Source organism: Parasteatoda tepidariorum, chromosome X2, assembly GCF_043381705.1.
Source record: "Parasteatoda tepidariorum isolate YZ-2023 chromosome X2, CAS_Ptep_4.0, whole genome shotgun sequence".
Lineage (NCBI taxonomy): Eukaryota > Metazoa > Arthropoda > Arachnida > Araneae > Theridiidae > Parasteatoda > Parasteatoda tepidariorum.
This window is the reverse complement of record NC_092215.1, coordinates 14,623,629-14,641,316: the sequence shown is the minus strand read 5'-3', so window position 1 is coordinate 14,641,316 and position 17,688 is coordinate 14,623,629. Positions and strand designations below refer to the sequence as shown.

The 17,688-nt window shown below is 29.4% G+C and overlaps 2 protein-coding genes across 4 annotated transcripts in view; one reads left to right on the top strand and one right to left on the bottom strand.

Moving 5' to 3' along the window:
- The window catches only part of LOC107455346 (atrial natriuretic peptide-converting enzyme), a 396,108-nt gene that overhangs the window by 304,547 nt on the left and 73,873 nt on the right, over positions 1-17,688 (bottom strand). For all 3 annotated transcript variants that reach the window (XM_071188087.1, XM_071188085.1, XM_071188086.1), the window contains one exon: positions 15,407-15,465. The gene's annotated coding sequence lies outside the window, so the exon portion shown is untranslated. The remainder of the gene's footprint in view (positions 1-15,406; positions 15,466-17,688) is intronic.
- LOC139427273 (ribonuclease H-like) lies at positions 8,021-8,644 on the top strand. Its single transcript, XM_071188332.1, has one exon. The coding sequence runs from the start codon at positions 8,021-8,023 to the stop codon at positions 8,642-8,644; it is 624 nt and encodes a 207-aa protein (XP_071044433.1).

Genomic DNA, 17,688 nt, shown 5'->3' with positions numbered 1-17,688 from the left:
CGCAATCAACGACAAATATTCCCACTACAAATTCCATGATGTTATCTCAGGATTTGCTGGTGAATTCCATCTCAATAACTTTCCAAAGTTTGCACTGAAGTGTTCAAAAGAAGGTTCAAACATTTTTTGATGCTTAAACATCACCTCCTAGTCATTTCCATGCGTGCATTTTTTTTTTATAGCTTCTTTCTGGTATTGATGTCGTGACTGCAGGCATGATCAAAAGAAGAACGTATTATATTCCCTCTTTTCAATTTCCAAAGACTAAATATTAATTTTTAATTTTTTTGTTACGAAGCAAAAAAAAAAACCTTAAATATAACAAATATCAGTCTCCCCTGCTCGAAAAGTTTAATATTTAAGCAAAAGGATATTTCTGATCGAGAAGTAACATATTTCCCTTTCCCTTTGCGTTAGTGCGCAATCAACGACAAATATTCCCACTAAAAATTCCATGATGTTATCTTAGGATTTGTTGGTGAATTCCATCTCAATAACTTTCCAAAGTTTGCACTGAAGTGTTCTAAAGAAGGTTCAAGCATTTTTTGATCCTTAAACATCACCTCCTAGTCATTTCCACGCGTGTATTTTTTTAACAGCTTCTTTCTGGTATTGATGTAGTGACTGCAGGCATGTTCAAAAGAAGAACGTATTATATTCCCTCTTTTCAATTTCCAAATTCCATTAATTTTCAAAGACAAAATATTAATTNAAGTCGCATCTGCATTAAATTTCATTTGATTCTGATGATTCTTTCATGGTGTCGCATTTTCTACAAACAGCAGTTTATAACAAATATCAGTCTCTCCTGCTCGAGAAGTTTAATATTTAAGCAAAAGGACATTTTTGATCGAGAAGTAACATATTTCTCTTTCCCTTTGCGTTAGTGCGCAATCAACGACAAATATTCCCACTACAAATTCCATGATGTTATCTCAGGATTTGCTGGTGAATTCCATCTCAATAACTTTCCAAAGTTTGCACTGAAGTGTTCAAAAGAAGGTTCAAACATTTTTTGATGCTTAAACATCACCTCCTAGTTATTTCCATGCGTGCATTTTTTTTATAGCTTCTTTCTGGTATTGATGTCGTGACTGCAGGCATGCTCTAAAGAAGAACGTATTATATTCCCTCTTTTCAATTTTTATATTCTCCATTTTCAAAATATATGCTTGTCTCTTTCTTCGGATTTTCCAGACTTAGACATTGTTGAGTAGTGCAGAGGAGAAGTTCGTGAACTATTCAAGTCTGAGGACAAAACCCGCGTCATGGATTTTGCCTTCACGTGGATTCTGCCAGCAGGTGCAAATAGAAGAAAAAAGAATCTTTGAAATACATTGGAAAAATATATTTGTGGGATTTTATTTCGAGAAAAAAAAAGAGCTTCAACTGAATATTCCAATGGAACTCAGATTTCGATTTACGGTATTGACTGACGAATGCAAACACTCCCTATATATATATTAAAACCGGATTATACTCACCTTAAACTTATTTTATTAGATTTTTGATTTAGCTCGAGGAATTTTAAGTGCATGAAAATGCAGAATATAGCTACTACTGTAAATTTTTTTTTTAAAAAGAAATTATTAAAAATATTAATTTCGTTAAAAATTTAGGCTGTGTTGTAAATATATATGAGCATTTATTTTAAAAAGTCTATGAAAATGTATTAGATTTATTTTATATATTTTTTGACATTGGTGCTTAAAAAAAATCGGCATATTATACAGATTAGAAAGGCGGCAGATTTTTAATTCTATTTCCGTCAATGTACTCTGGGCATCGTTTTATTTATTTATTATTATTTTTATATAGTTTTAATATATTAAATTTTAATCTGACCATTTAATAAATATCCTTTTGTGAAATAGATGTAAATCGTTAAATTTTCTTTGAATCAAATCCCTTGTCTTGAGAAATTTGATAAGAAGTATCCATTTTCACTTTTAAATCTATCATAAATTCATGCGCGCTTGTAAAATTTGTAAATAAAATGGGCATTTTAAGGTTGCCCGTTTTCTCCATCCCCACTCTTTTCCCCAAACGATCCCCACCTTTCCCCAATCCAATCTATTCCAACTCCATGCGGAAACGTACTGTCATATGGAAACAAGATTTGTCGAAACCATGGTAAAGGAGAGGAAAAAAGTGTAGAGAGTGAGAAAATTACGTAATCTTGAGACGCCTATTTTACATAAAGAGTATATTAAGTATCCATGTGTTTCATAGAACTATTATTCAAAGAAAAATTGAACTTCTATTCCAGTTTTAAATTTTAAAAGGAAGGATAATAACTTGTGTTCTTGGTTAACAACCTTTTTTCCTTGTAAACTCAAAACGTGTGCAAGTTATACACAGACATTTGATTACCAATAAATTACGTTAACCAACCAATTCGTAATGCAAATAAACTTCATTTTACTAATGATTTCAATATTTTCGAAATTTAATAACAAATGAAAAAATATCTGTTCAACAAAAAGGTTATATCCCCTAAATAACACATGAAATTAATTTGTCAAAAAATATTTTATTTATACGTGTCTGTCTATGTCATATACGTGTCTGTATGTCAAATACAGATACATAGTTTTAATTTCAAATTATTTTTCATCGACCATTTTGTCTGTTCCAGATAAAAATATAAATGAGATATTGGCAAGAATCAAAGCTATAAATAATAAGAGACTGTGGCTTTTTAATGAGTTTTGATTCCTTTGGGGTATGGTAAACACTTATGATAAAACACTTCAGAATTAATTAGCAAAAAAGCTCTGCTTCTTCAAAAGATTCAAGTGTACTTTGCCACATCAAACATTTACATACATTTGGCTTCTGTATTTACGTATTCATAAAAATAAAAGCATTACAAAAATTTGCCTTTCTCACACACTGAAAGGATTAAATGTCAGCAATGCTTATATATATTGTAGAAAATGTAACTTCAGGCACTTCAGGAATTATACGAATAATCAATAAAATAATATCGTTACATTCTATAATGAAGTTTTCATCGATTTTAACATATAACTCCTTATTTATTTTTGCTTACTAAATCTATTAATCACTGAGCTAAATCCTTTTCCTGTGATATTAAAGCCAAAAATAAGCATTTTTATAGTAATTTTGTATTCTAATTGATTATATAAACACGAAATAGCAATCAAAACTGTTATGATTATTTCAGTTATTAATTTCTGAAAATTTTTAATTAAAGCGATAATAGGGCATTATTTTAATTTAGAGTTGACTTTTTGCAGAAAAAGGTATAAATCTGGAAAGCACATTTGGAAGAAAGAAAACATGTTTTTTCGGTGCTTACATTTTTATTTCTTTTCAAAATTCAAATTTATTGCACATCAAAAAGGAAAGGACAAACATTTTTGTTTTCATAATATAAAAATTAATAAAATTGTAAGAATGAGACCTGAATAAAACTTGTCCAAAATACTTAGAGCTTTTTCTTAAGACAAGATTCTGGTATATAGTACATTTTAATTCTATCAGACTAAAATGTTCTTTAATATAGTTGTGCAATGGCACAGTACAATCGGTATAGAATTGTATGATATTATAATGTGTATATTACGATTGATAGTCAGTTGATCTTGTCCAATTTACGTAAAGATTACGATGAAAAGAATTTCAATAAATATTCAAAAGGAATAAATTTTACAGTGTAGAAATTGAAGTGATGCTAATAAAAATAGTTTTTATTAACCTTAGAAGCTTAGATTTAAATAAAATCTTTTTAAAATTACGTTTTAATAAAAAAGAGCTTAGCTAGAAATTTAAAAAAAAAAAAAAATTTTTTTTTGATGATACTGATTTTTTTTGAAAAAAGCAGAAAGATACTTTTAAAAATTAGTTTTTCATCGCATCTGTACTGAATTTTTTAAAAAATGCAGGTAATTAAAGAAAAATGAAAAGAAGCAACTCCGCGAGGGATTGATTATTTTGTAAATCAAAAGTTAAAATGGCGTGCACACATGCATTTGTCTCTGTTCTCGAATTTTATTTTTTTACGATTCTTGTAAGTGCAATTTTTTTTCAATAAAATCTAAAAAGAAAAAGAGTTAAAAGTAAAAAACCCTTTCGGATGTCGAAGGGCTTTCCACTTTCTTTTCAATCTTTTTTAAAGAATTTTTTTTCTGCTTCAGCCTTTAAAATGAAAACCCCTGAAAGTGCGAAGCAAAAGGGTATATTTTAAAAAGGTGACTTAAAGATATATCTTAACTATTCATTCTTTATTAATCTTATATGTTTATTTCCTTAGACTGGTTAAAAATAATGTCTTGGCGAGTAGAAATTAAAGAGTTCTTCTGGCGACAGCAAAATCGATTTACGTTTTATAGAGGCGCGTTTTTAGGTATAAAAAGAAGCTAGAAAGAAATAAAAATTTCATGTCGGCACTTTGATTTATTGGATAAATTAATCAAAATGTGTAAAGTAGAGATATATCTCGATATTATTTAGCCATTTCCGTCAGTGATTTATTATCATCAATAGTATAAACCACTAAAATTTAAATTTAGTGGGATTTGAGAGATAAAAGCGCCCAATACTATTTAAGAGAAAAAAATTTTTTTACATCGCATAAAGATAGATCAATTTTTATTTTACTTCATATTAATAAGCCCGTTCATTTTACTTTAAAAAAAAACTTTCTTATAATCTGACCACTCTGTTCTTCCTTTTTTTGCGTCAGATAAGTTAAGAGCACCATCTGATCCGTCTACCTAGAATCCAAAATGACGCTTATGTTTAGAGCAATATATGCTATTCCGGCTTTGTGATCAATGCTTTTATAGAATATTTTTACTCATTTAAGAGTAAATATGATCACTGGGTTATTTGTTTGATCAAATGTAGCGTTTAATGGTGCACTAAGATTAAAAATTTGCATGTTTTGTAAACTGCAAAAATTTTCGGATCAAATTAAGGTGTAAAGTACTTGCACTTTAGGTGCATCATCCATGAAATCCATTTTACCGTAAAATGTCATACCATAATTTTTATAGCAATAATTATCTAATAAAAGTGATTTGGTGATTTTACGGTAATTATTACTGTAAAAATTTCATAGTAATAATTATTTAATAAAATTGAGTGAGTGATGTGAATTTTTGGCGCAAGAGCCATGATTTGGCTATTGCGCCAAAAATTCACATCACTCACACACTCACTCAATTTTATTAAATAATTATTACTATGTAATTTTTATTGATTCGGTGATTTTACGGTAATTATTACTGTAAAAATTACGGTATAGCAGACTTTTTGCGCCGTAACATGTTTTGGTAAAAACGGATTTTCCGGTAAAAAGTGCCCGAAGTTTGAGATACAGTACTTTTTACCGTAATATAAGCGGGAATTCTTTACAGGGCAAACGCAGTCAGATTTTCTAACTCAAATTAAAGAACTGAACTAGTGCCGACGGAAAAAAAAAGAAAAAAATGTCACATCAATGAAGTAAATCGAAACCGTGGAACCTGTTCTTACCGAAAAAAAACTTCCGAAGGGATAAGTGGATTGGATTGAACGGAAACTAAATTTTACTGTCACTAGAGCGGAAATCGATGTTTACCGAAGGTTCTCAAGGTCAAGTTAAGGAAATCAGCAGTGCTGACACAAAAATAATAAGCACATTAATGGAACGAACGGAGTGCATCGGAGCCGTCAAACCAGCTCTTATCGTAAAAAAAAGCAACACTCCGAAGTGATAATGGATTTGATTGAACTGAAACTAAATTTTATTGTCACTAGAGCAAAAGTTGATGTACTACACAACACCGATTTCTGATGTAATGCAAGAAATCGGTGTTTAGAGAATAGAAGAGTGCAAAAAATGAGCTCTAGCTCGAAGTTATTAATCCAAGATCCATCTGCATTTATATACATATAACTTACAACTAGATACGCATTCATTTGTACAAATGAAAGAAGATTATTTTACATAGATTTATCTGAATTTCATTTATACACAACTCAATTTCTTACTTCAAGTCATAGACGTATGCTAGGTTGTTGGCATTGACCTTAAACTTCACCCTTTCGACCTCACCGGGACATATGCGTCCCGCAAACGAAACCACTACTGGGACATATGTGTCCCGTCTGAACATCCGGTAAAGAACTCATGTCCTAGCTCTTCCAAATCCCAAAATAGTTATTTTTTATTTCATTTTGGGAAAATATTGTTATTTTTATCTTAATTTACCTATTAATGTCGTAGTTAGTCTTTTTATTGGAAAAGAAAAACTGATCTTAAAAGGAAACAAAATAATAAAAAACATAGTCAATGGAATTAAATTGCATGACATGAGCAGTCAATTTTGATTACAAAAGAGAACTATTATGTGGATAACTAGGAATTTTTATAAAAAATTAAAAATTAAAGTTTATTCAAAAAGTAATCAACTTTAATCAAATATTTTCGAACGATTGCTGATAGTGAAACATTGTTTCTTTATAAGTAATTATACTTTTTTCTGCGACACGATTGATATAAAAATAGGCTAAAAAGAATTATTTTATAACTTCTGTTACTCAATTCAAGTTTATTTGCAACAAAAAAGAATGTATCAAAACTACAGATACTAAATCTATGAAAACTAACTCAAGTGCTAGATTTATTTAAACGAACCCGAAATACCCTAAAAATTCTTTTAGGGAGGGTTGTTTTATTCAATAAGAATATACATGGCTTATTTCTGCTTTTTTTATTATTCGTTGGCATTCGGACAAAAAATATCTATTGTCCTATCTTGTTATCAAAGACACAAAATACAGACTCTGAGAAATTCCAGTCGGTTTGGCTATCGAATAAAGTAACGTATCCGAAAATGGTAGATAAGGTAGACAGATAAAAATAATTTATCCGGTTAAGTTTACAAAATGATATTTCCATTAAATTGAATTGGATCCAAGTTTAATATTTGCAAATGAAAAATTTAATTTTCTTCGAATATTTTTTATTCCAAAAATCAATACGTAAGACTGTCAAAATTTAAAAATTAAAGTTTTTGAAAGATTCCACCCATTATGCCTAGAAATATCTGAAGTTTTTCTTATCCCAAGTTTATGTATTAAAGGTAAAAGTGGTAAATGTGGTAATTACCAAATGTTGTAATTTTGGATCATCTCTAAAATCTGTATTTACGAATAGCCCCTCTGTTCTAAAAGTGCATTAAACACACAGATGATAAAGTGTAAATAAATTACTTTAACGCAGTTCATAACTCAACCATATACACAAGATAGTTCTACACAGATCAAAATCCTGTATCTAACATAGAGAATTACGACAGGCAGTTTTAAAACTGTTTAGATTAAGATTGCAGAAAGAATGATATTGGCGAAGATTCTCTGAAACTTTGCTTTCTTTCCTACCCCAATCAAATGCATATTAGCAATGTTTTTCGAAGCATTATAGCCAAGGGAAAAAAAAGAGACAGTTTAAATGCCTTACACTTCTGCCTAAGCTATAATTTTTTAACTACATATAACATCGTGATACAAAAAATTATGCAAGCTTTAGGATATCGTATGGTTATTCCCGGTAATGCCGATATGGGAAGGAATTCAACAAAAGTAGATACTATATCCTTTGTCTTGTAAACGTGAAACGTAACTTTGAATTTTAAGAATTATGAGATTTTTACCAATGTGAGAAACACTAGATACAAAGCTACGCGAGTCGGTACAAATTATCCACTTTTGATAAGTTTCGTCCGAAATAAAATTATGGGCTATTATTATGGCTTTGTTACCCTTTTTCAGAAAAAAAAATAATCTTCACCATTTTTCACATGAAACGCGAGTTTAAACAGAGATGTCTAAATTTAGTTTAACACTCTTTAATTAAATTTTGATTTTAATTACACGACGTCCAACAAAAAGTAAGGACTTATCCCTCCTACTGTTCTACAAAGTTCGTATTATTATTGTGTATTGCTTCTATGGAGCGGAAATTTGGTTTTCCCAACAGGTAAGAATCATTAATAGATTGAAAAAAATGGAAAGAACTTCCTTACTGTCTATCACTAAAGCAGACAAAACAGCATCTACTGACGTTCTCCAAGTACTTGCTGGAACAATTCCTCTAGATATGGCAGTAAACGTAGAAGCTCAACTTAATAATATTTTCCAACATGAAGAACACATAATCTATAAACCTATACCTACTCCTTATATTTACCATCCGGCTGAAGAAGTTTTGTTTAAATATCAACTACATTTACCTACTTATAAAGGACTAGAATTATTCACAGATGGATCGAAATTTTTAGTTAACAATGAATTTAAGACAGGATGCGCTTTCGTGGCCTATCTGGAGGGAGAACCTGTTAAAAGAAAAACCTTTCGCATCTCTGATCACGTTTACGTGTTTAAGACTGAATTATGGGCCATTCTCCAGTCGATTCGTTGGATTAAAGAGCAAAGAATTTCAGATAAAATTTCAATTTATGCAGATTCTCTGTCTAGCCTGCAAGCTTTGGAAAACAGCAACTCTAATGAGTATTTAGTCCACTTAATTAAACACGAATTCACAAACAATATCGTTTTACATTTGATAAAAGCACATACAGGCCATAAGGGCAACAAGGAAGCGGATAGGTTAGCCAAATTAGCCCGTTAGAGATCAACTGTCGACCTGTTTGAAGATCCCAGCAGGCGGACTGCAAGAAAAACTTTGGAATGCAAAATATTGATTGAATGGCAGGAGAAATGGAATAACAGCTTTACAAAGGGACAGCACACATTCGAGCTCGTCCCGAAAGTTCAAACGAGGAAAATCAAGAGGAATTTCTTTTTTAAATCAATTCCTAACTAATCATGGCTATCATGAACAACATCAGGCCAGGTTTTTTGGGGGAGCTCAGCTGTGCCGTACCAGTCAGCTTGTTGAGGATTGGGAACATATATTAATCCATTGTCCAAATTTTAAGCACGTTAGAAAGAAATTTTTTCATTCAAAAACCACCTATGAGTTTATAAAGCAGCATTGGTCAAACTCTAAAATAAAAAAGGGAATTGAGGAAATAGTGAGAAATTTGTTTAGTAACAAGGCATCTCCCTGAATCCTAATGGCCTCTTGCTGCCTATTGTTAGGAAAGATATAGTTTAAATCTCTTATTGATTTACCTGTTATGGTTCGATTTTTACTTGAATTTTCTCCTAAACTGTTTTTTGCGTTTTAATTTTATGCTTTTTGTCAATCTCTGCCCCTATGTGATTCCTCATTGAATTTTTAATCACTTGTGCTCCTAGAGTATATATATACATGTCTTTTTTAGTTTAAAAAAATTCCAGGAATTTGATACCTTAAGTACTGTTGTGCCAGCTGAACATTTATTCTGAGTTACAAACATCTTATATAGGAAACCTTGTGAAATTATTTCCTTTTATTAACTTTGCACCCCTACTGAAGATGCGACATGAATATTCCTTCTGATTGATACTGTTAATTTTCTTTGTTAAATTTGTCTTTATTTAGCTTATTTCTAAGTAACGCTGTTTTCTGGATTTCATGTTTAATATCCTACCTATTTGAAAACTCTAATTTGAAAATTTTGAACATGTTTGCTTATGTGATTGAACTGTTACGAGCACTTCGAACTTTCGGAGTGCCGTCGGGGTTAAGCTGGTTATTTTTATTGCGTATTGCAGATAAAATTCATGCTCGACCATTTGATCTCGTTTTTTTCCTTACTGACTATTTCAAATAGTTTTTTTGAAATAGTAAATATTTCCTAAAAAATACATATTTCAAATGAGTTTCCAAGCATATAGAGGCGTTCTCATCAATTTTGGTAACAAAGATACTAAGCTGTAAACCTCTGTAGTGTGTTCTATGATTTGTCTCCTTTGTCATTGCAGTAATCCAGCCCATATTACTTTACCTTTAAAAATCAAAGATAAAATCAAAACATTTCATTCATCTTACCTTTAAAAAGGTAAGGTGAATGCAATTTTTATTTTTTTACGTTGATAGATACATCTGAAAACTAGTAGTGCGAAACTAACATTACCTAGAGGGAATATAAAATAAATTGACCACCTCTATACTATATTTGAGCAACATAATATATATAGGATGCTGAACCCAAACCATATCCGTACATCAAATGATGTCCCAAGAATTGAATTGAATGTAAGGTTTAATAGCAAAAGGGCATGCAATGATGTCCCTAGATATTTCTGCAAGCACACAAAGGTTGTTTGAGTTCAATTGCAGAGATATCGCCTGGAATCGCATGAGGATTCGAAGTTCATTCAACATTGATCCATGAGCGACTCGAGGGATAACTGAAGAATAAAGTGAATATAATGCTGGACTTCTACTCAATGCTTCAGGATCCTGTGTCATTCAAGATGCAAATTATAAAAGTTTGTTTGCTGAAATGCTCACTGAAAAGTTTGTTCACTGAATGAAAGCTTCAAAAAATTTTAAATATTGTTTAAGATTTTTTTGTCTCTGCGTTAGGAATCTCAGTTTACAAAAACAAATAATTACATTTAGTTACAAAAGTTAGCATGCACCAGCGTTACATTCCATTAAAAACATCATTCTCATCCCAAACCATTTCAATTCAAAATATCAGAATTAAAAAATTATTAATAATAATTTAAAATATTATTCATTTAATTCCTCTACGTCTTTAAGTTGATCTATAGTAGGTTTGTGCCCCCTTCTTAAGTTGTTTTGAGTTTTAATGCGATGCTAGACCTGGCTATCCCAAGCCTAGATCTTGAATAGCCAAATTAACATAAATTTATTTAACTCATTAGTTTCATGGGGCAATATCGTAAAACCACCTTTGCAATTTTTTTGTCTTTTGCTAAAGGAGATACTTGGTCATCCATTTAATATAAGTTGTTTGTATTAGTTTTGGACATTTAATGCTACAAACAAACACCTTCAATTTGAAATAATACTTTTAAACACGATAATACAAAATAAATAAATAGACATGAGCTATTTAATTCAAATTTTTCCTTAATTTGGTCTCAAATGTTCATCAAACTAGTTTTCCTGTTGTAACCGAAAATAACCTTCTTTTGATATATTTAGTAAAAGATTTTATTTACATCTAGTTATAGAGCCGTGATGGCTCAGCTGTTAGGGTACTGCGCTGACATAGCTGGCAAAACTTGTAGCTCACCCAACTAAAGATAGATTGATACCAGTGAATCTGGGATAAACACATTATCCCAATCATGCATTCTCAAACTCTCACGATTCAGCAATCCTTGATCCATATTTTGGAAATTTTTAGAATTATTTTCCACCAAATCACGTGATTTGCGACGAAACGTAAACTCTCAAATATATGACGGAAATATTTTCTCAACGTAGAACCACATCGCATTACACTGTGGGAGATAGTTAACTAAAATGACGAAACTGGAATGACGAAATACTTTTGACGAAATTTGATTCCTCGAAGATGTGATAGTTATTGTGTCACTTTGGTGAAATATTCATTCGGAGCATAAACCAAGAAACTGTTTCACAGAAAACGAAAAATAAGAATCAATTTCTTAGTGTTTCGTTGGTCATAATATTGTTGAACCTTTATGGAAGAACGTTAACGTTCAGAAATGCGTTACTTAATTTTAAGTAATCGATAATTCTGTCAAATTCCATGCTTCATCACTGCAGCTCTATAAATCACATCTTTAATTTTACCATAGAAATTCTAGCTAAAGATTCAGACATCGTTGAAAAAAATCAAATTTAATGCTGCTTTAGGTAGTCAGTACTTCCCTTAATTCCCGTCGTTCATCAAGTCATTATAATTAGATTGCGTAATAGCAGGTGGCCTTGAGAGAAATAAAAAAATGGTGTTTTCTTTATTCTATATTGCTTCCCTTCTAAGCAGCACTGGCATCATAGAAACTTTTTTTTGTATCCATTATCATCTCAATACCGTTGTTAAAAAAAGCCGTTGTTAAAATAATGGTGAAAGAAAAGAAGAAATAGAAAGAAAAGAGAAGAATTGGTTACTTGTGGAAACACTGGTCACCCAGTAAAAAAGTAATATGAAAAAACTTTCTTCATCCATTATAGTGACTTAGAGCTGTCTTTAAGAGAAAAAAAAATGACTTTAGTTGGAAAAAAAAGACGGTAAATATACAAAAAACAGCTGTGTTAAAATAGTATAAAAGTGGTGAAATTAGAAAAAGAAATGTTATCGCATTTAAATATTTTTTATTCAGTAAAGTAAATTTAAATATCCTGACAAATAAAGTCTTAATAATCTGGTAAAAATAAGGCATGCATTTTTTTATATTCTCATTTGAATGTTTTTAATTTATAAATGAGATTTTATTATACATTTAAGAAATTTAGAAAAGTATTTTTTTACCATTTGATGTTTTTTAATGTTTAAACAAAATTGCGAATACAAAATAAAACGTGCAAAAAAAAAGGCATTTTTTTAGGAGGTTCTTTTTTTTTACGTTATAACCAGTTTAAATTACAAAGACTCGAGTCAGGGAAATAAATTTTTGGCGCAGTTAGGCCGTTGTTTCTGGCGTACCGCGCCTGAAATTTGCTTTATTATATCTTATGGGAATAGTAGCCATCTGTCAGTCATCTTTTCTTTATTAAACTAACTTTTAAATTATATTTATAATAATTACTAGTTACAGTAGCTTTTATAAAAAAAATAAAAAAACAACAACAAAAAATAAATAAAAAAAAACTGAAAATGAATTCAAATTAATAACTTTAAGCATGTTGGTGTCTTAAGTATTGATATTTAGTTTTTTTCCTTCATAAATATAAATATGCCACTTTAAAATGGCTAATCAATCCAGAAGTACTAGCTGTCTGTAACAATTAAAGTGATAATGAAATAACATTTAATTTAGTTAATTTAACTTTGCTTTAAGAGTTGTTTTAATTAGTATGATAATCAATTCAATTTCGACCATGACAAAATTAGTTCCACTCCTGTCACGTCTACTCATCTTGATTCCCTGAAATCTTGTTTTATTCATATAAATACCGATTCCCTTGTTAACGTCATTAGTTCCCCATCACCTCTTCATAGCAAGTGGAAATGCATTTTACCTTAACTTTTACCTGTCGGTCGCTGTTTTTGTGTTGTTTATCTTTTTCTATCTCGGATACTGTGTTTTTTTTTCTAGTTTTGTTTCTCACCTTTATTTTTCCATTTTCCAATGACAACTTTACTTCTTATATTTCAAATCACTTTTGTTTCTTCTCATTCATGTCTGTCAAGTTTTGAAAATGGGCTCCTATTTCTGAGTGCTTGAAACATTTCTACTGTTATTTCTAATTTATAAATTTTTGAAGTGAATTTTTATTTTAAATATAAGATATAAATGCTGTATTTTATCCTATTTAATATTAAAACAGAAAGTAACCAAAATAAAACAACACAATGTAAACTTATTTGAACTAGATGCTTCTCAAAAGCATTAACATAAACATCGTGTTTCATTTAAAGCACAAAAATAATTTTATTAATTCTAGTCATGGTAGATGCAAAAAAAGTCCAAAGCACGAAAAATTTAAAATATTCAATTATTAAAAGAAAGGAAGCGCTATTTTATAAAAAAATATATATATTGCTGAGTTAAAATATTAATGAGAAGAAAAATTATGTTTCTTTTTTGTTAATCTTAATCTCGAACATTAAAATTTTGGTATAGAAACAAAAATATGCTTACTGTTTTTTAATCATGATTAAATTATGTCCAAATCTAAATACTCCATCTACAATCCATCAAAAGATATTTTAATTAAAATTTTAATTAAAATTTGAATAAGAAGTATTCCCATACAGTATTAAAAAGTATAGTTGAGTACATATAGTTACGTACATATAGTTATAATCTGAAACATTATAGAACATTTCTTCATCTAAAGTAATTTCCTTTTTTCATTGAATCAATTTGCGATGTTAGTCTAGTTCAAAAAAAGAAATATCAAAATAATGTTCTGTAGTTTAAGCACGAAAGTATCATAAATATAAAAAGTCTTGTTAATTTGTAATCGCATTAAATATTTACTTTTAGTTTTTCTTAGAAAAATTTTGATAGCACAGCCAGATAAATTCGAATTTTATTTTTGAAATTCATATCTAAAAGTATATATATTTAAACTTTAATTAATGGATGGTTTCAATAAGTTTTTCTTATAATTTTAAATATGTTGCGCATGCATAATTAAAATGACGGATTGATTTCGTTCAAATTTGAATATTTATCATTTAAAACAAGGTATTTTATGATTTAAATGAAATTTTATTCATTAAATTTTAGGAATTTACTATAGTTATTAAAATAAAAATTACTTACTTTTATCAAACTATCCTTGGATATAAAAGTTTGAATTGGTGATAAAAATTTATTTGGGCAATTAGATCCACAAATAAGACAGAGAAAACATAACTTTACGCAATTTCGGAAGAGATTCTATTCATTAATCAAGCCCTAAAGATTCATTCCCCCAAGCATTTAAAAATTACATTTCAGCTAATGGGTTTCAGAGAACTAGCTGCACTTATGTTTTCTTGCATGGTGACAAAGAGGCGTATTTTTCATTGCCCGTTTTTCATTACAGTTCGATTTTTCTTTAAAAAATGGGAAATATAATTTTTTTTTTCACATTTGTTACAATAAATTTTTAGGCAAAACACAGCTTTACAAAATCACTCAATTACTTGTGTCATATACGGGAATTTCAGAAACTATTGTGTACGAAGAAGTTGTCTTAGAAGTAAATAGTATTTTTGATTTTTCCAAAATAATTGCAAAAAAATGATTAGTATAGTTAAGGATATAATCAAAATCAAGCGCTAACTTTTTTAAAAAAATATTTCAAAATGCTAAAAAAATATTTAAATTAATACGCGTTTGATTCCTTTGCAAATATTGTTGAATTACACTTTTTCAAAATGTCAAGAAATCGAATCAATTAACAAAATGAAATGCCTATCATATATTTAATTTTTGTCAAATATTTTACTTTACCTCAGTTTTATGTAAAAATTACTTTACAGATAGTCTTAAATGAGAAATAAATAAACATAAAAGCATTTAAAACGCATCCATAAACATTATTCAACCTTCTTAAAAACCATATTGTATCAGTTCTTAGAGACACACATTATCTCACGCAGGTTACATATTAAGAAGTCGAAACAATACTTGCAATTTGACATTACCAATATTCTTTTCCTAACTTAGTTTTTAAGTATAAATGAATAATATATGCCAAAACTACTTTATTCTACTTTGAAAATAAAAATTGCAAGCCAAAAATTGCTTGGTTTTGATAGTCAAAAAGTTTATGCTACAGAATGAAGTCATAAAAATTTGTATTTATTGAAAAACGAAATAATGCATAAAAAGTAAGACTTACGAATAAGTGATCAGATTCTTAAAAATGGCAATTAATAATGATGCTCTTCGATCTTCAATCTAAAAGAAAAAGCAAAACAGTTATTAGTGTCTAAAAACTAATCAATCCCTAAATTTTACAAACGCGGTAAAAAGAAGGAATGAAGAATTAGAGATTAAATTTGAGAATAATTCGAGATTCAATTGGAGAATTATTAGACTTGAAAATAGAGTTTAGTGACACAAGATTAAAGGAGGATATACTGAACTAAACAATACGTTAAAACAAATCAAACGATCAATTCAAGCTACATTTTTCTTCGTGCAGCATTGGATTATCACGACTGTGGAAGATTTAGCTCCCTGGTGATCAGCTTTTCGGATATTACCTGGCATTTGTAAGGTTGAATTGCCTATGCTAATACAGAACTTTGAAATTGCAATCAATACTTAAAACCCTAACTAAAAAGAGAAAATTGCTTTAAAAACAAAGACTATAAAGTTTGGTAACTAAACATGTTCACCAAAAAAGGATTATTTCAATCTTAAAAATTATCATACAAATTATATAAAAATTAAAGAGCATCGCGCAACTAATCTATAATTTTAAAAACAAAATTAGATCAATTTTAGAGATTTTGGAAAGATTTTTATATTTTCCTGCATTGAAATAATTCAAATTTCTCAGAAATTGAAATAATTCATTTTTTTTCTTCAAATTCTAAACAAGTTTACCATATTCTTGAAAAATCTTAAGTTTGATGATATTTTTTCCACATTTTCCTAGAAACAAAGATTCAAACCCCCCTAGTACTTGTAAACTATTTTGTTTATCAGCATTAGAAGACAGACTTGGCTGCAGGCCTTTTGCTTAAAGTTTTAAGTGTTTTTCCACAGATGCGTTACAACAGCTGTGTAGTTTCACTTCCGAAAAAAAAAACTGATTCTCTAGGGTAAGTTTAAAAGATTAACGAAAAAAATATATAAAAGATTATTTGAAAGATTTACTAAGAAAGGGAAAATTGATCACAAGTATAGCTGAATGTGCTGTTTAATGCTACAAGATATACAAAAAGACATGCAAAGCAATCAGCTTTAAAATAATTGTCCATTTAAAAAGGTCCAGTGTATTGCTGCATAATGTTTTTAATAAGCAATTTTTTTTAAACGTATGTATCGATGTTAGATAGTTAAACGATGATACTCAAATCTAAAATTTTAAAACTTTTGATCAAGAGCAGCATATGGAACTAATATTAAAAGTAACTTCAGGGGGGTTCCATGGTGGGGGAGGGGGATAAAAATTATAATACCACTCAAGTATTTTCATGATTATGAATGTTATTTTATGTACTCACATTTAAGATATTTCAGGCATAGATTCACGGTTAAAAGTATTTTGACCTATACAGACACGATGGTCAGGAAAAAAAATCTATACTAATACTTATAAACCGCTAGCGGCAAGTCCGTGCCAGGGCTAAAGAGAATAGAAGGGCTAGTTCACTCCGCTCTTAGAACTGAAGCTACGATTTCCCTCCTCATGACGTCACTGTGTCCACAGATCTCGGAAGATCGCACGCAAGGATGTTATGATAAATTTGCATCTTTCTCTTTGTAAAAATAAGTTAGACTTTTTCTGGTTATTAGCTTTCAAACTTTACGTAATTAACACATTATTTCCATTCATAAACATAGTTTAAAAAAACTTTCTTGGCCAGTATATCAAAAAAATACCATTTTAAACTTATAAAAATATTTTACTAGTTGGCGAAAATGACACTATAAATACTTTATTTTAAAAAGTTCAGTTTTAACTTTAATTATTAAGAAAAATGAAAGTATATATCGACACTTTTTTATCTACATATTCTTTTATAACAATAAGTTGAGTTAAATTTAGAATCCGCGATTTTAAAATATGCCGGTAATAGCAATTTGTTCATACCTTATCATTAGGAAACACCACCCTTAACTATAATTACTGAAGCAAAATAATAATTTAGGTTCATAATGACATTAGAAATTTTACATTACGATGGTATAATTTATAGATATTTAAATTTAAGAGAGTATAATTTTAAAAAAAGAATCATAAATATTAAGAATAACTACATTAAGAAATATGTTATGAAATTAGAAGAATTCCAACTATATACTACATATTTTATTTATACTTTTTACTTACATTTTAATTTTCTTTGACTTTATTCATTTTTTTTCACCTGCCTTTCTTTTTGAAGTAACGAGGCGGTTTCTATTTAGATAATGAATTTTTATAAAAGTTCTTAACGACAGAATAAA